The 19,604-nt window shown below is 42.5% G+C and overlaps 1 protein-coding gene across 1 annotated transcript in view; it reads right to left on the bottom strand.

Annotated features, from left to right (window-relative positions):
* Adarb2 (adenosine deaminase RNA specific B2 (inactive)) overlaps positions 1 to 19,604 on the bottom strand; it is a gene marked incomplete at its 5' end in the record, with an annotated part of 191,617 nt that overhangs the window by 25,286 nt on the left and 146,727 nt on the right. Inside the window, one exon of the mRNA XM_038334718.1 lies at positions 12,437 to 12,605. Within this exon, the coding sequence (XP_038190646.1) occupies positions 12,437 to 12,605 (169 nt within the window). The remainder of the gene's footprint in view (positions 1 to 12,436; positions 12,606 to 19,604) is intronic.

Below are 19,604 nucleotides of genomic sequence, written 5' to 3'. Positions count from 1 at the left end.
ATCAATTAAAAGCAGAATAATATATAAATCTCCCTTGATCACAAGGCATTGTCTTCAAATAAACTAAGCCTCAGACAATAAAATGAGAATTCCCATGAAGGGATATAATAATTCTTAAGACCATTAAAGTATCGGCTTTGAACAAAACTTGTGGAACACTTTTGAGTGTTTTGATTCTACTGGATTGTCCAAAGACAAATAACTTCTATATCTGATTCCCCCTAATAACCTTTACAATAAAAAGAAAAACCAACCTCCTCTTTGCCTGGCTATAGGAGTTTAAACAAATTCAGCTAGCACGATCAATAAAACCAAATGTCTCCCTGAATATGAACTGGAGAATCCTCAGCATTCAGGATTGAATGGAAAAATACCTTTCCTTTTGTTCAAATAGCTGATATGCCTGTAATGTTGACAGAGACAGAAATCCTATGCCTAGCTTTCAATATAGATAATCCCTAGATAAATATATCTTTGTCTGTTTGTCAATCACAGAAATACCACAGATAAGTGGAGGAGAGATTTTAGAAAAGGTTGCCTTTCTTCAGCCAAGGGATGTCATCTCCTTGCTGAATGTGAACTGTGACCTCTACTTTAGGGAGAAAATGATGAGACTCAGTGTGCATGAGGCCCTCCCCACGGGTATGTGCCTTGAAGTTCAGACAGAGAACATCCATTGGTAATGTATATTTTGAACATTTTCTCTTTCTTCCTGTTATTTATAGCATCTTGATGTGGTCCTGGAAAAAGATACAACTCTTTAGAATTATAAATGTGTAGCATGAGATAGTTCCACAGATACAAACTTCTTTCTTCTGCCAGTTTGTTTTCTACACAAAACACCACATCAACTGCAAAAGTTTCCCACGTTCTGTCTGAAGCCTGTGAAGGTCACCCTGAGGGAAGCCACTGTCACAGTCTGCGGGTGATACTCAGGGACTACGGTGGAACCATGGACTTCAACTTAACCTATATACTGGACCAACTAGAATCTTAAAAACGAATTCTCTACCTTGGTTCTTGTTCTAGTATCTATTGTTGTGATAAACACCACGACCACCTTGGGGAGGAGAGCATTTATTTCACCTTACAATTCCAAGTCACACTGTACATCTCTGAGGGAACCCGGGGGTAGGAACTCCAGGCAGGAATTCAAGCTCCTGTCTGGAGACCGGAGCTGAAGCTGAGAATGCAGAGGAATGAAGCTTACGGGCTCGCTTTCATGGCTGGCTCGCTTTCATGGCTGGCTCACTTACTTTTCTTATAGCATCCAGGACCACCTATCCAGGGAAGATACTGTCCACGGTAGAACGGGCACTCTCATATCAATTGTTAATCAAGAAAATGCCCCACAAACATGCCTCTAGGCCAGTCTGATTGATGGTAATTACTTAATTGAGATCCCTTCTTCCTAGGCGACTCTAGTTTGTTAAGTTGTCATAAACTAACCAGTACAGTCCCCAGACATATTCTTATCTGATTGGTTGTGAGTGTGGACAACCCTGGGCATCAGTATTACAGCAACATTCAATGCTGAAACTTTAGCATCTGAGTAGTTAATGAAAATTTGGAATACGAAAGGTCAGAGGAATTACAAATCCAGATTCTGGTGTTTTGGGTCATCTTGAACCACTTCTTCCTGTGTTGAGCAATAGTCCACTCAGAGATCCTCTAGGTGTGGTACCTGAGTGATACAGGGCTGGGCACTTGGATGAAGCACATACTCTCAGTCTCCATCCCGGACCTGCCAAATCAGAACCTCTGGAGTGGATTCAAGCAGCTGTGTTTTAAACAAGTCTTCCTGGTGATTCCAATGCTGTTAGAGTTTGATATCTGCCTATCTGCACTGGAATATGGTCCTACTAGTGCAGTCTGTTTCCCAAGCCATTGAAAGACTACAGGAACTCTATCTTGGGGTTATACTTGTTTCCAATACGTATTTCCCTAGTGTCACACCACTTTCCCTCCACCTTTACGAAGACAACTAATAATGCAAAGCCAGGGTCACTTGACTGGTCCATTCCCAGTTGACTAACCACTTTCCCCTGGTTTTTATAGGTAAAGAAGAAGAATGATAACCATTTGAATCAATAACAGGACTTCTAAGGAGCTCATTCTATGGCTATACTCTAATAAAGTACCAGGGTATATGTATCAGGATAGTCTTTACAGAACTGCCATAAATGCAATGCAAACTAAAGAAGACTGGAAATAATTCAGCTTCCTTTTGCTATAGAACTGATTTAATAGACTGCAGTATATTCACAGAAAGAAATGATATGATAGTCACATGGCTTCCCTTATTGCTTGTGGTACATACCACTTGTCTCTGTCAAGGGCTCCTCTTGAGTACCTCACCTGCCCTCTTGGTTTTCTCTGTGTACCTTCTCTCACATGGATACATCACATCCGACTGGCCGCCTGCATAATGCCTCTTCCCTGTCATTTATTAGGACATCTAGGACTGGTTTAGATTATAGGACATCTAAGACTGATTTAGATTATGCCTGCTCACTCTCTTTCTTTCCATACCATAGTATCCTTATTCATTGATCTAGATAACTACTTTTGTTTTGTAGAACTGGGCATCTCAGCCCTCTGCTGTTTCCACACCCCTGAGCAGAGTCCGGGAGACCAGCAGCCACCCGTGTGTCTGGGGATACCAATCTGGCCATTGTGGCCACCTCAGTGGGTGGTTGCAGTAGTAACAGAATGGGTATGTGCCACACTTTGCTGTTATTGCTTTTGTATTTGATAAGTATCATCCCCTTGATCACTCTGCTTTCATCATGAGAGACTGTACAAAACTTACTTAAATGCTGTTGTAAAAATTGCCATGAGCTTTGTGTGAAAGAATGTGTACGAAGGATTTTGAAATGAGTAGAGTGGTGTGATTGTTAATCTCTGTCTTTTGGGAGGTTGATGCAGGGCGATCATGAGTTCAAGGACAATCGGGCTTTATAGGAAGTTCCAGGCTACCTTAGGCAACGAGACCTGGTCTCAGAAAGGGGTTGGGGGAGGCTGTGTGTAGCTCAGTGATAGGCCCTTGCTTTGTTTGTATGCATGAAGTCCTGAATTGAATCTCCGGTACCGCCCACAGATAAAACAGGAGATGAGAAAATCACACATTATCATCTTTTGAATTCTGTGCAGCTGGTAATGTGCTACAGATGAGGGGCCTGCCAATAAATCAAGAAGGAAGGAAGTCAGAACTGTCCTCTAGGGGCCTAGGTGCAGAGAAGAGGGAGCCGCTGGGAAGGAAGGTGGAACAAACAGCATCCTGTTCACACACAGCCAGCCTCTCAGACGGGCGCCTGGTTCTCCAGAAGGTGGCTATCATATATATATATATATATATATATATATATATATATATATATATATGCAGTTTATTTTTTTTTAACAGAGAAAGTTTAATTACCTTCACTTAAGGAGACACTGTGATCAATAATCAGGTCCATGTACTTAAAATTAGAAGCCATATCTAAAGGAACATTTGTTCCAGAAGATTTAGATTTGCATATGCTGTTCAATGTCTGCTTCATCGAGACAAAAGCTGCTCTGCTTTCCCCATTCTTTAAGGAGGTGGTGGCTTCTGCTTGTGATTGTGGCTGCTCAGAGTATGAAAACCAGCCATGTGCACAGGGGATGTGGATGTGATGGCCACACCGCTGTCACCTGTTCCTCTGTATACTGCAGGCTGGTTGGTTGGTGACATGCTACTTAGCTTTATGTGTTTTTGAAGGTCAGTTTTTACTGATAAGTTAAAACAACCCATTTTCTGTACACCCACTGAGCCTTTAAGGGTGTTGGTAGAGCTGGGATTTTCAGAACATATTTTACTGTGATTTTTATCTGGCTTCATAATTTTCCAGAGTTAAGCTAAGTGAGTGACTTTTCTCATGATGTCGTATTGCATTCCTAAGACATCCATAGCAAACAATTACATCCACATGGCCCCAAACAGCAGAAACATATCTCTTACGACTCTGGGGATCAGAGGTCTGAAATCAAATAGTCAACCTGCCTGGGCATATTTCCCCTGGAGGCTCTGGGGAGGATGCATCCTCTCCTACTCCAGCTGCGGGGGGCAATTGTTGGTGCTCTTGCATCATGTCTACATCAATCCAAACTCTGCCTTCTGCCATGCGTATTCTCCTCTGCCTGTCCCCACACTTTCTCTGCCTTTCTTTTACAAGGACACATGTGGTTGCCTTCAGAAGCAATCTGAGGTAGGGCACATGCCTCCATTAGTCTCCCCAACTTAATTTTGCCATATAAAGTTGGAGTCACAGATTCTGGAATGACACATAGCTTTAGAGGTGTCTGTTCACCATCTACACCCCAGCTGATTCCATTTTGAAAAGCCATTGCTTCCCCTTCATCACAGATCCTACACAGGAAATCTGAGATCTAGAACAATTTTTTTTTGGTGGGGGGAGCACTCCTCATAGTAGTAATGACCTGGAAACACAGCAAGCAGTCAGCAAGAGGGAGTGAAGCAGCTGGTGGCATAAATACTAGCAGTAATACGCTCTCATTAAAGTGCTTGCTATTTTAGCAAAGAGCTCTAGTTGTAGCTCTAAGGAACAACTTATAAGTCAGTTGGTAAATACAATGAAATCCTAACTGTAGGAAAAAATGTAAGTTAGAAAAAGATTGACAGGAACATAGCAGAGTTGGCTACTAGTCTCTGTGACTGTTGGCATATTAGCTGCTATTTCTTATATTTTCATAGTTTTTCTTTATTTTATTTCCCTTTTCTTGAGACAGAGTCTCCCTGTGTACTCCACGTTGGCCTTGAACTCCCTAGATAGCTTAGGCTTTTCCAAATTTATGTTAATCCTACTGCCTCACCTCCTAGAGAACTGAGGCATACAAATATGCCTTGACACTTTCGTGATTGGATCATATTCTGGACCTGGAGGATTTTAAAAATTATTATTATTGTTGTTATTATTACAGTGCTGGGGATGGAACCCAAAGCCTGAGTATCAGGAAAGTGCTGTATCACTGAGCTATAATTCTAGCCATTGATAGGGTCTCCCTATATAGCTCAAGCTGGCCTTGATCCTGGGATCCTCTTGGCTCAGCCTTCCAAGTGATGGGATTATAGGGATACTTAGGCCAGAGATTTAGTTCTGTTTTCTGTGAAAGCCTGACGCTCACAAGGGGTAGTTAGTTCTACCCACTTAGAACTTGCGAGTTAACCTTTATGTACAGAATGTTTGGCATTCTTTTTACTTTTTATGTGTATATGTCCATATGAGTGTTTCTATATGGGTCAATGTATATGTGTGTGTGTGTCTGTGCGTGTGCATGCGTGCGTGCACACACACAGATGCTGTATGTACCTACATGTGAAGAAAAGTACAATGGATAAAGGATAATGGGTAAGAGTGCCCCCCTCCTAACATTTGAACTGACTCTTTTATAACAGAGAACTCCACTCATTGGTGCTTCTTAGAGGAACATAAGGTCTCATGGAAAAGAATCATGAAATGGAACTTCAAGGGGTTTGGTTGATGTTCCAACGAGGGTCTCATCCCTTGATAAGGAATTAGAACCGTCAGGATGGTCCATAGTTACAGTTACTATTGTCTGCCTTGGAGACGAACTGTCCTTGTATAGACAGAAGGAAGGATGCTTTTGAACACTAGCTGACAGGTAACTAAAGGTGTTTTGTGCACTGTTATTTTATAGTCTGTGATAAAGCACAGCAGAAATTTCAAGCTTTCTGTATCATTTTCTTGTTGTCCTGTAAACTGATCATACCACTAACCCTGTAAAATGAAATCAATTTTTACTCATAAAATTCTATACCTAGAAGAATGGCTGTTATTACCTAGCAATACTGTCATGTAGGAGCCATTGATCATAAGAAGGAAGACCAGGTAATATTTTTGATCTGCACGTGGGGGATGGTACAGCAGAGCTAATTGTATGGATCCTTGAAAATATCAGAATCCAGTCCATTTTTCTTTAATATTTCAGGGAATTTTCAAAGAGAACCACAGATTTGTCTAGTGGATGTGTTTCCTCCACCTTAATTAGAAACACCATTTATTATTATTATTATTGCTCATCTTAACATGCAGAAGTCCCAAGAAATAAAGGGTGAGAAAGAAGTCATCTGGACTCATTTTTTTATAGTGCTCAAGCAGAACTACATTTATTAAGAGAGATCTACTACATAGATCTGCTACATAGATCTCTTTTAATAAATGTAAGCTCTATGTTGGGTTCCAAGCATCATGTGGGATAAGACTGATTTTCTTGAAAAGAAAAACCAGTAGGTTTAGTTGATATTTAACACCTCTGTAAAATCTATGGGCAGCACAAATAACTTCTTGCCTTCAGCGAGAAGATTACAGTCGTCTAAAATATTGGCTTCCAAGTGTCGGGGAGATGGCTCAGTTGGCAACAGTGCTTCCGATGCAAGCACAAGGACCTGAGTTTAGACCCCAAGTTGCGTAAAAAGCTGGTTGCAGGGCACTTGTCTGCAGTTCTAGACTATGGCAGCAGAGACAGGCAGCTCCCTGGGCTCAATGCCTCCCAAGTTGAGCTGATTGGTGAGCTCTAGGATCAGTGAGAGACACTGACTTGAAAACCAAGGTGGGGAATGGTTGAAGAATATTCTGGACCTTGGCCTCTACTCTTCACATTCACACACCCACATGTGCGCTTGCCATTGAATGCACACTCGTGCACATATATGAAGACCCGAACCAACACTAAAACCAAAACCAGATATGGTAGTGTGTGCCTGAAATACCAGCACTGGGGGATGGCAGAAGGATCCCTGGCTGGTCAGTTTAGCTAAATCAGGGAATTCCAGGCTCAGTGATGTGTATATATATATATATATATATATATATATATATATATATATATATGAAGGTGGAGAAGTAATTGAGGAAGACATTTGATGCCAACTTCTGATTTCCACAGTGAAGTATGCACATGTACATGAGCCCTTGCAAATATATATATGTGTGTGTGTGCATGCACACACACACACACACACATACACACACACACACACACACACACACCCTATTCAGGGATGAATTCTAAGGAAGAATGAAGATTTCTCAAAACAGACAATAAATGCACAGCCAGTCTCACATAAGTTATTTTTAGAATCTCTCTACACTTGGTGGTCTTAATATACTGGCAGCAATTAGCTCCCCCCCTTTAAAAACAGTACACTTGTAGCTTATTCTAGTTCCCTTGGTGCAAATGCTATGACCTGGCCAATTTTGAGCAGCCAGTCTGAGGTCACTGAGCACAGACTTAGGAGGCACAATGGTTTGGGCAGCAGCTCATGACTTTATAAAAATGTTTATAGCATTCCCCTATGTGAACATAGTAGCTGTAAATAATTCCAAAAGCACACATATTGGTCAGATGATTCTGAAGTGGCAAATTTGGAGTGTTTACTACTTTTAGTATAATTTAGTTGCAAGTGTGTGTATTTTCATTTTTAATAATGACTGTATTTAACATCTGACTTTCAAAACTGCTTGAAAAATTTAATAAATTCTCGAGTGCAGCTGGTTCCAACGTGATGTGGCATTGGGCACAGTATACCATGTGTTGAGGGCTGTGCAGCCCAGTGTGTCCTCACAGTATTTTACAGACTATGTTTCCCATATTGTTGCACACGCAGAGCCTCACTTTCCCGAGCACTGAGCGTGAGTAATCCATTCGGTTAGAAAGTTGCGTCTGCACCTGTGTGTGAAGGCCCTCTGCTTTGACCAGTATTTAAGCCCTAGGTTGAGATTTTGTTTTTGTACAGGCTAGAAAACAGATGAACACATCCGTTATCAGACTGTCTCTTTGTGAAGCCTTTGCACAAATAATGCACGCTGCAGATGCTTATGGTCTTGAACCATTATCATAACATATGTTCCTGCTCAAAAATGGCAAATGTGCCTCTGTTCCAAAATAGCTCATGTATGAGCACTCACATTCGTATGTTATGCTCAGGGTCTGGCTGTGGAGGCGGTACAAGGACTTCCATGCCAAAGGAAGTGATTCCTCTGCCAATTGCTCCAGCCTGATCCAGACAGGACTGTTTAGAGTGACAGTATTATCTCTGTCACTGTTGTGGTCATCATTACCCTGTCCTCCTCATCATTACCAATAAGCACTGTTTATCAAGAGCCGTCATGTGCAACTCACTGTGACAGACACCATGCAAATCAAGTGGCATCAATGATCCCATGAAGGTCAAGCTCAGACACAAGCAAACAGCATTAGGTACCGCATCCCTGCCATTTCAGGGCATGTGACAGGGTGTGTGATGGCATGGGATAGAAGGAGGGCAGGGCTGCAACTTCCCAGCATTCCCTGCAGGGCAAGGAAGCGATAGCACACTAGGTGATGAGAGGAGATGGAACTGAGCCGTTAGTGTGAGCTCCGGAGCTCTTTGGCTGAGGAGTGTGTGTGGAGCAGCAATGAGATGGAAGGAGGAAGGAGGAGGAAGGAAAGAATGGAGGGCAAGAATAGGAGAAAGGCAGGAAGATCCTGAGACAAAGGGAGAAAGACATGAAGAGTGACAGACAGAGGAATAGGAAGACAGAGGAAGACAGACAAGGGGCAGAGACAACAAGAAAGACAGAAGAAGAGAAGAGACTGAGAGAACAAGAGAAAGTAAGGCAGGCAGAAGAGGAAGTGGAGCTCAGGAGGAGGAAACTGGGAGGTGGCCTTGAGGGGACACAGCAAGATGTGAGGGCATCTCTAAGTCCTGGCCTCCATCATACCCCTCTGTTCTGTCCTGTCTCCTACCGTTACCACTTCTGGCAAAGAGGAGTTAAGTGGGTGGATGGTGTGAACCCACCTGGTGCCAGGGGATTGGTTCCTGAGCTAGTTCAGGAAGTGGTCTCTCTGCGGCCAGCTGGAGCAGAGACATTACTGTTTCCCCCAGAATTTGCCTTCTTAAAAAGAAAAGGCTAGAAGTGAGGTGTGATCACACATGCACCCAGGAGGCTGAGACAGGAGGATCACTGCCAGCCATGCCAGTTTGAGTTTCACAGTGAGTTCTGGCTCAGCTTGTGCTGCACGGTGTGGCCCTATTTCAAAACCACCGAGAGAAAGCTGTGGTGGTGTACACCTTTAATTTCAGTTCCCAGGATGCCAAGGCAGGTGAGTCTCTGAATTCAAGACCAGTCAGGATTTCAGAGACAGCCAGGGTTGACAAAGAATCTCTGTATAAAAAAAAAAAACCTAAAATCCATGCCAAGCCAAATAAACAAATAAAAAATCCTAATTTACCACCACCACCACCACCACCACCACCACCACCACCACCACCACCACCACCACCACCACCACCACCACCACAGTTCCAACAAAAATACCAAGAGAAACAGTCTAGAATATTTTTCTATCCAGGACATCATTTGATTATCTCTGGAGATGATGTAACATGAACTTCTGTTTTTTTTTTCCCAAGGAGATTTTATTAAAAAGATAAAGCCTGTCTTTTGAGCATTACCATCGATAGACTTGCTGACAACCAATATAAGGTGGGTTTTGTAGCCCCTGTTTAATTTAGCGTCTATTGATGTTTAAGATCCCAGAGACAAGATTTCATTTCTGTTGCATTAATTTTCTTCATTTTGCTGGAGAGCCATAGAATTAACTCAGAAAACTAACATTGTCTGAGGGTATCAAGAGAGTTTTTGTTAAAGTGAAAATTGCTGCATTTTTTCTCCTTTCACTCCAAGAAGAGATGAAAATATTGTAAAGAGGAATACATTTTCTTTTCAAAGATGGGCTGTTTGAACACTATAGGTTGTTCCCTGTGGCACAGAAATCAGAGTTTAGATTTACGGTCATTTAGCCCTCTCCTTGTTCTGCCAAGCCAGGGCCAATCAAAGCCAGGGCCTAAATGGTGCTCTTTTTTCTATCGCTACTTGGTAATTTCCCATGAGAATTTGGAATCACTGTTGATAGAGGCTCATGTTTTCTCGGCCCTTTAGCCCCAGAATCCTCACAGGGTAGGGTCGAGAAAGAGACCTGGGATGCTGACTTCCGGACTTTGGGGTGACACTTTGTGCTTCCATACACTGTTTGATGTCCCCACCTTGAAATGCGAGCAGAACGTAACCCTCAGCACCCCTGGCTTTGGTAGAGTGAAAGATGCTCAAGAGAGTCCTTCAGGGTACAGAACTTAACATAGCTTAGTTGGTTCATGTAAGCATATAAGACACCTCAAGTCTTATACAGGTACTGGGAACACAGCTTGTGCCTCCTGGGACTTTAATTTACTGGGGGATCTCTTGGCATTGTGGGGGACAGCTTGTCTTAGACTCTAGATCCCATATTGGTGGCAGGACTTTGTGTGTAAGGCCCTTGGCCTTTATTTTCCGTTTAACCTTACCATTTGTCCTTTACTTTCTTTACTTTACTTTACTTTACTTTTCTTTACTTTCTCCATTTGTCCTTTTCAAGACTAAGATTCTCATTTCTGAACTAGCTGCAGCTGCAAATGCATCCACGTAGGAAATTTTAGGGGCAGCAAAACTGTTGGAATTTTTAAGTGCATGCTTGCTTAGAGACTACATTAGCCTAGGATGCTCAGTTCCCCCCTTCCACTTATGTTATAAACTATGTATCAGTATATTTATCATGGCTTCATGGCTTCCAAAAGAGCTTCTGATTCACTCAGTTTTAAAGATTTATTTGTTTGTTTATTTACATGCTTGAGTCGTGTGTGTGTGTGTGTGTGTGTGTGTGTATTTGTGTATGTATGGTTACACATGTCTGTGCTTCTGTAGGGGCCAGAAGAAGATGTAAGATCCTTTGGAGTTGGAGGTACAGGCCTTTGCAGGACTCCTAGCTTTTTTGTGGGCACTGGAATCAGAATTTCAGTACTCATAATTTTGCAGCAAGAGTGCTTGCCCACCAAGCTGTCTGTCCAGCCCACTCCCATTCTCCTTTCTAACCTTCCTATGCCATGGTTGCTGTAGCTTGGGGCTTTACAACTTTTTCAGATTCAAGCTTCTAGGATTCTTCATCTCAATGCACAACTTGTAAGTATTTTCCAAACACATTTTATGGAACTGTTCCCACAATGGGTGGTATCTTTGGGCACTGAAATTGAGGTAGGCAGGGAATGGATCTTGGGCATCACTATGAGGATAAGGGGAGTGGGACCCACTCCTAGTGCAGGTCTTTCTCAAGTAGCAGGAGTCTGTGAAGGATGCTGAGATGCCCTTCCTGCAAATTCCTTCTGTGCACCTGGATGCTGAGGCTGCTCATCTCTGAGAGTAGCCTGTGGAGGCTCTTGGAACACCTTTAGTGCAAGGTAAAAGGTGTGGCAGAGAAAAACTCCCTTTGTTCCACACTCGGTCGCATTCCCTGACAGTGATCACAGCATCCAGAGATGACATATCTAAGTCCGTTTTTTCTTTTTCATAAAAATAATTATTACAACTTACATTGCAACAGAAGAAAAATTAATCCTTGGGTCAGAGATTTTTGACCTTGCTGTGGTCACCTGAAATTGCTAGGAATGTGCGTTTGAAAGGTGCTTTTCCCTCAAGCCGGTGGAATGAAAAATATGGAAGGGGATCTTGTCTGTCCAATTTCCAGGTGGATCTATATATGTTTTTCTTTGGGTTTACCTTATTACTGACAAAATTTGGGAGCATGGGGGTGGGGGTAGAAGGAAGGGGATAAGAGGAAGAGGAGGGGAGAAGGGAGGGTTGGGGAGAGCTTCAGGAACGGGATAGTTGAGATGGAGGAAGGACAGAGATGAGAGCAAGGAAAGAGAAATCTTGATTGAGGGAGCCATTTTGGGGTTAGCAAGAAGCCTGGCTCTAGAAAATTTCCCAGGAATCCACAAGGATGACTTCAGCTAAGATCCTAAGCAGTGGGAATTTGGATAGGTATTTTTAAAAAAGTAATAAAATAAAATAAAATAGAAAGCTATTTCATTTAAAAGAAAAAAAGAAAAATATGAAAGGGCAGGAACTCGGGCAATGGCTTAATTGGTAAATTTCTTGCTGCTCACATGGAAGGGTCTGAGTTTGACACCTCAGAACCCACATAAAAGGCTTGTTGGGGTGGTGTGTGCTTGTAAACCCCATGCTGCGGAGTCAGAGGTAGGCAAATTCCTGGAACTCACTGGTCAGCTATCCCAAGGGTGAACTCCAGGTTCAGCGACAGACGCCTCCTCAAAATATAAGGTGGAGATTGACTGAGGAAAGCACTGAGCATTGACTTCTGGTTTTCCAATGCCCCCGTATGTGTGCGCTTACACAACATGCATATACATGTGAACACGCACGCCTGAGTCCTTGATGATAAGCACCATGTTTCTCTGAGTGGGTTCAATACTAAGACCTGCTTTGGACCTCTCTTCGCTGTCCTCACTGAGGTCCATAGCTGGTTTTTAGAACAGAACTGCTGACTGGGCTCTTACCTGGCAATCTTGTCTGTGCAGGACATGGTGACTAGCTGCTCCCCCAGCAGGATGCCATCCCACGTCTGGACTGCACTGGGACCTCGGACAGGGACTGTCCCTTCCCCAGACTCAATCTTGGTGCGCAGGTGGCCTCGGAACTTCCTGACGATGTGTTTGCTGCTGTTCACTGGGAAAGAAGAAGTGACTGTTAAAAGTGGCAGGAACACTGGTCCAGAGACACAAGGGTTGGAAGTGTGACAAAAATCAAGCAGCCTGGGCAGAGGGGGTGAGTCTGAGATGTGAAGGCAGGGTGGAATTTACTCGTTTCAACAGTGAAATGGTTAAGATCTGGGATGCAGATTTCAGCCTGGGATTGGCCAACCACCCTGTGAAGACCAGAGAGCAGATGTCTCGGAGACTCTGTGGGGCCACACGGTCGCCATTTACTTTTCTTTGATGCACAAATCTATCGTGAGGCTGATTTGTCAAAGAATGCATCTAATACTTAAATTTTGGACATCAAAATTGAAATGTGTAATTTTTGTAAGTTGTAAATTACAGTCAGATCACCCTATCCACAGGTTCTGTAGCTGTGGATTCAACCAACTGAGGTTCAAAAACATTTGGTCCAGATTGCATCTGTCTTTTTTCTTGTTATTATTCCCTAAGCAATATAGTGCAGCAGTCATTTTTATCATATCTACATTGTATTAGGTATTATAAGTAACCCGGCAGTGATTTAGAGCTTATGGGAGGATGTGCACAGGTTATGTGCAAACACCACAGCGATTTTATAAGGGATTAGAGCATCCTCTGCAGGGAGTCCTGAACAGTCCCCACGAATACCCAAGGATATTGTATTTTTCTTTTTAGCTTTTTCTGATTTGTTTAAAATAAACTTTACCAAACATTTAAGGATATCACAATACCAGTTTTACATAAACTTTTCTAGAAATAACAAAAACGGAAGAATACTTCCCAGCTGAAGGTGTACGTGGATACAACCCAGAGGGTTAATTGTGAGAAAGAAAGGCATAGACCAATGTGCCTCATGTGCATTCTAGAGAAACGTTTAAAATTACAGGCAGTCATACAGAAGGGATAATTGCTTGCAGTCAAGGAGGCTTGGTTTAGAAATGCCTCTTCACTTTTTCCCCAGCCACTGACAATTGTAAAGCCACGCGTAGCTTTCAGGTCACCTGAAGCAGGTGTTGAGTGGATTTTGCCTCTCAAGTTGGTCTAGATTTTTATCCCGGTGTCACTAACTTGCTGTGTGACTGTGGGAAAGCTACTTAAAACCATTGTGACATGGTTACTTCCTCTTAAAACAGGGCCGTCATGGTGCTTAGCTGCTAGGCTGTAAGGGTTAGGAATGCCAGCCAGCAGCTCTGAAGAGGCTGGGGTAGCCCAGATAGCCACTGGCCCTGGAGTGAATGAAGACAACTGCGGCGGGAGGACCTTCCGCTTCTTCAGCCAATAGCCGCTGAAATACCAGCCCACTGGGGCGTGGTCTATTTATCTTTAAAAAAGAGCGGCAAGCCTCGGCCCGCTCTCTTGGTTCCGGCTCCTGCTCCAGCGACTAGGCTACTTTTCTGACGGTGTTTCGTCAGGAAATAAATACCCCTTTAAATACTAACTGGTGTGGGATTGTTTTGCGCATTAGACATCGAGAAAGGACACACAGTGGAAGTTTCTGCAGCCACGAGGAAGAAAGAAATCTTTACTGTTCAGGAAAGTAGATGGAACTGGAGATCATCATTATGATAATCAATACTGACTGGTTCTGGCATCAATTAAAAGGCAAGCATACGTATACTCATCATCTCTCTGTTCTGATTGTGAATGTGGCCGGCTGCTTCAAGCTCCTCCTCAGATTTCCCTGCATTGAAGGACTGCAACCAGCGGCTGTAAGTTGAACAAACCTTTTCTGCCTTAAAGTTGCTTTTGTAGGGTGTTTTCTTTTTTTTTTTTTTTTCCACCTCAGTAGGAAGTTAAACTGGGACAACTGTGTTAAATAAAACGAGCCATATTCACAACAAATATCATGTGTTTCCTCTTACTGCAGAATTCAGATCTGAAAAATTTATATAGCTCCTGAAAGTAGAAGGGGGCTATGTGGGGGAACAAGAAGGGATTGTGGTGGGAAGAGAGTCAAATATTGAATGCTTCTCTCTTATGAGGAAATTCAGATACATATGTTAGGAAGAAGAGGGGAATTATTTAGAGGGAAGGGGACCAGTAGGATGGGAGAATGGGAAGGGAGGATGAGAGTGGGTATGAGCAAACTACAATGATATAGATGTGGAAAACGTCATACAAAACTCACTGTTTTGTGCAGTAATGGACACACACACACACACACACACACACACACACACACACACAACTTGGAGTAGGTCTTAATTAAGTACTGCCTACGAAGGGCTGAGGTGAGGGAGCTATTTTCCTTGCCTGCAAATGACAAACTTCCTGAGGCTGGTCCACATATGTCTCTTACGAGTCTGCCCTGAGCTTTCTCTTCTTCCCAGACCCTACTTGACACATAGATACCTATACACATTACAGTGTACGGCCCACAGTTACCTGGTGAACCAGCACGAACAAGAGAAGCTTCTTACGTTTGCTTTTCTTTCTTTCCTTAAAAAATTCTATACATCGAGTTTAGATAATATGGTATTAGAGAAATGCCTAACTGCTTCGTGTACAAATTCTACACACAGTAGCATGAGTAATTATTAAATTTTTTTTAAAAAGTGTTTTAAGACTTGAAGGCTACATAGATGTAGTTTCGCCCTCATTGATTCACATCGACATACTGGACAGAGCATAGCCTGTTGTGGACATCTCTCCTGCAGAGACTGCAGTGATTTTTTTTCCCCCAGGGTACTTCACACTGATCCTAAGAACTGATGTTCTTTCCACACAAATTTATAGACTATCTCTTGGAGTGAAAGAAGTTTCAAAGCTTAGGGAAGATCAGCTTCTGATTGCCTCCAGACAGCTTTTTCACTGTGGCCAATTTAGTAAGTGATGAGATCCAATGTAGATTTGTCCCTGTGCCATCCATGGAAAGACAAACCAAGGAGAGAAACAGAGCCTGGATGTTGCGTTAAGCAAACTTAAACGACACTACCAGCTGGAAGATGCTGATGGTGGTAGGAAGATGATGGTGACTGTGGAGGTACTAATGATGACCTCATCATTAGGTGAGGCGGTATGGGGATGATGATGGCGGGGGTACTGCTACTGGTAGTGTGGATATGGTGGTGGTGATGATAATGGTGACTATGGTGATGATGATGGTGACAGTGATGATGAATATGACAATAATACTGATAATAAGACTGAACATAATAAATACAGTTCATGTGACTTGGGTTTAATCCTGAACTTTTGCATAAATCACATGGGGTCACTCCCAATATTATCTTTCTATGGCAGATAGCATTGGGAATGGAGCAGATAACAATACTGACAGCTTCTATATAATAACTATAGTGTTGTCCAAAGGTAACGGACTTTACTGTCCTGCCTGGGAGGCAGGTTTCAGGAGATATGGTACTTGCTGTCCCTATATTCTCCAAAGATACTATGCAACATTTTGCAGGCCTTGAAAGTTGCCTATTATAGTTTAGAAGCCTTCTAAATTCTTACCATCCTTTAATGTCAAGCAATAAAAAAGCCTGGACAGAGTTACAATATTTCCTAGGAGTCAACTCAAAGTTTTAGATTAGATTAATTTTGCCTCAAGAGCCAGGTGTGGAAGATGCTCCCACGTGTGTTTTCTTTGCCTTTTCTAGTGTGTTCCCTGGTGAGTCTGCTTAGTCCCAGGGTGAACTGAAGAGCTGGCGAGCTCCTACAAACCTTTTCCCCTGGCTCTGGATCTTTCTTGGCTAATTGCTAGAGGTAGGAGGGAGTTGAAGATGACACTTCAAGTATAATGAAATGCCAATCTAGCCAGCAACTGCAGGAGATTGACTTTAAATAATCTGCAGTAGGTTGAATGTGTCCTTGAGACAATGAAGATGTGGAACTTTAAAATCCTGCCTGTCATGTATCCACGGACAGTTCCAAGTCCATTAGAACACTGCACTTTAATTCCTATACCCAGAGACCACCAGCCTCATTGTTACTGTGTTTATTAACTTTTTGGATCGATAGTAAGAAAATAGAGTAATAATACTCTTTAGAAACCTGTTAGGTGAATATTTATTTTTTTATGAGAGGCTCAAAAGGGGTAGTGAAACATAACTAATTAATTATTATGTCTGCTCCAATGGTGTGTGTGTGTGTGTCTTTGTGTGTGCATGTGTTTAGAGATCAAAGTTAAAAATTAGAAAGAAAGCAATTTAACAAGCAAAAATTACCAACCCCCCGCAAAGGTATAAGAAAAGAAGAAAGTATTTTTAAATACTAAATTAAAAATTCAACTTGTCTTCAATTAGCACATTTTAGAAAGTGTATTGGTGAGGTAGCCGGTCATTTACTGTAATCTCAAATAGTCACCATGTGGTTATGTAGGTGATCTTTGTTTTATTTGCATTATGAAACTATGAAAATGTATTGCTCTGCAATGCGTGAACATGATCCTATGTAACACGTTCCTGTGGCTCAGTAGAACATCTGAAGATAGGGATTTAAGGATCCACGTTTTAGGTCCCTGACTGTGGGATTGTGGCTCAGTTTTGTGCCCTTTTACACAATGAATGTGACTGACTTAAATTGACTGTGTTATGTACCTAGCGCAACGCCGTAGATATCTATCTTATATAATCCTGTTATTTTATGACACCTTGTGGAAGATTTATTATAGAATTTAATATGCTAAATCATTGGGAATGATGGAAGAATTGAGCTTGCCAGGTTAATTAATTGAAAGGGGATTCATAAAGAGGCCGCTGATGATTTGAGAGGAAGAGAGACGTTGCTCAGCCACAGGGAGGTGTGTGGGTCGTGATATTCGTCTCTAACATTTAGGATCTTTAATACAACCCATCATTATTATTTAAAAAGTTTCTTACCAGTATGAATAATATGTTGAGTATACTCCCTCACCTTATTCTTCCCCTGCACCCTCTTTCCCGCATCCTCACTCTCATTAGTTCCTTTTATTCCTCTAGACAATTTCATTTAATAAATACATGCATGGTTTTATGTGGCCATGTTAGCTTCAGGAACCATAACCGAGAGAGGACATGTACAAGAATGAAAGTATCTCTCACCATGCATAAACATCAAACCAAATGAGTCAAAGGCTGCCAGAGAAGACCCGACTCTCTGAAACTGTCAGAGAAAAAAGTAAGTAAAAGTACATTAACATATAGGCATAGTCAAGGACTTTCCCACTAGAACCCTGGCTGCTCATGGAATAAGACCAACAGTCAACAAATGGTACCTCATGGAAATAAAAGTCTTCTGTACAGCCAAGAAAACTGTCTAGTGAGTGGAGGAACAGCCCACACGATGGGAGAAAATCTGTGCAGCTAAGCCTCTGATGAAGGTTTCCTATCTAGAAGTAACTTTCAGGCATTTGGCTCCACCTCAGTGGACCTTGGCTTAGAACCAGAAGGAATCACAGGAGTGAGCAGTTTTGAGTTTCCCGAGAGGGACAAGTGGCTCTGGCTTGCAGAGACTGTTGCCGAGACAGCTTTCCCCCTTCTGCTGCACGGAGCATACCATGCTGAGAGCCACGTGTTCTGCATAGAGCACTGTGTGGCCTTGGCAGAGACTCTGCCACACTGTCTTCTCCTTGTAGGCCTCTCTACTAAGCAAGAAACAAATCACCTGGCTGGTCAGGGTGTGATTTAAGGCAGTTCTAAGCCAGTGACCTGAAACATGACTGATATTGTGATTCTCCTCTGTTGCAACAGAATCTTGGCCAAAGAAAAAGCAACAGGAACCCAAATTTGAAAAACTTCTCAGGTAACCCCATAGGTAAACCATGATTGGATTGGAAGCAACTGAACCCAGTGCATTCCCAAGCTTGTAGACAACATATCTCTCTAAATACCACAAGCCAATTGTCATTGATTCTGTACTTAAAGATTTTGGTCTATATAGATGCTGGGGTAAAACAGAGAAACACAGAAAATTTATAGACATCCCAAGTAATCAGGACTTGTTGATATCATCAGGCCTTTTTCTTGACCTTGGGATTTGGGAACCCTGCATTTGGCCTCAGGGAAGCTGGGTTGATCACCTAGAGTTTGACCTATAGTGCTCTAGGGACTCAGGCAACCTCCTGGCTATGAGTTGGAAAGGTGTCTGGGAGAAGGAAGTTACTCTGTACTGTTGGGGAGTTGGACATGACCTCCTAGAAATCTAAGCCAGGCTGTGTTCTCGGGGGTCTTCTAGTTATGCGCGAGTGACCCCCGAGACAATGCAGCTATTGCTGTTGCCCTTGGTTGTGTCTCACAGGTGGAAGGTAAGCACCTGTTGCTGAAGACATCACACACATAGGATGCAGGACTTGGATTACTTGAGCTATATCAAACATGAATGCCTTCATCTTATACTCTACTTTCCACAGCACTAGAAAGTAGTATATAAGTTGCTGAGGGAGGGAAGCAACTAATAGCCTTCATACCTGTGACACCTATGGACAACAGTGATAAGCATGGCAAGATATCCATACAGGTGAAATAGTGGCATTCACATGTTGGTGGTAACCAATGGCTAAGTAGATTAAAGGCTCACTCAGCAGGAGGGAAATCATGCCTGTTACTAGAAACCTAGCCCTGGGAATAGTGAGATCACTTATCTTAGAAAAGACACTACTACTGCCACTTTGCTAGACTAGCATAATTGCCAACTGCATTCTAGATATTATCCTTATACCCACAGATAGGTGTAACTATCACTCCTCACCAAAGAAGATTCTCTATGCAGCAAATGGAGACCATTAGAGAAAACCACAAGACACAATGCAGAGAATGGGTCATGCGTACCCTAGACTCAGTGAATACATCTGCAGCCAGCACAGCACAGCTTCTATACCCATGTCTCAGAGGATATAACAGAAGAGATTGCAGAGAGATTGTAAGAGTCACAATACCAGGAAGTCTGCTGAGAGATGTCTCTTCTAGAAATGGGTGCATAAGCAAGACCTAAACAATGACAATATCAATAGACATGAAAACACAGAAGAGTCAGATAACATAGGGTCTCACCCTTAGACAAATAATAT

This window comes from Arvicola amphibius, chromosome 6 (genome assembly GCF_903992535.2).
Source record: "Arvicola amphibius chromosome 6, mArvAmp1.2, whole genome shotgun sequence".
NCBI lineage: Eukaryota > Metazoa > Chordata > Mammalia > Rodentia > Cricetidae > Arvicola > Arvicola amphibius.
The sequence above is the reverse complement of the archived record's forward strand: the minus strand, read 5'-3'. Positions and strand labels throughout refer to the sequence as shown.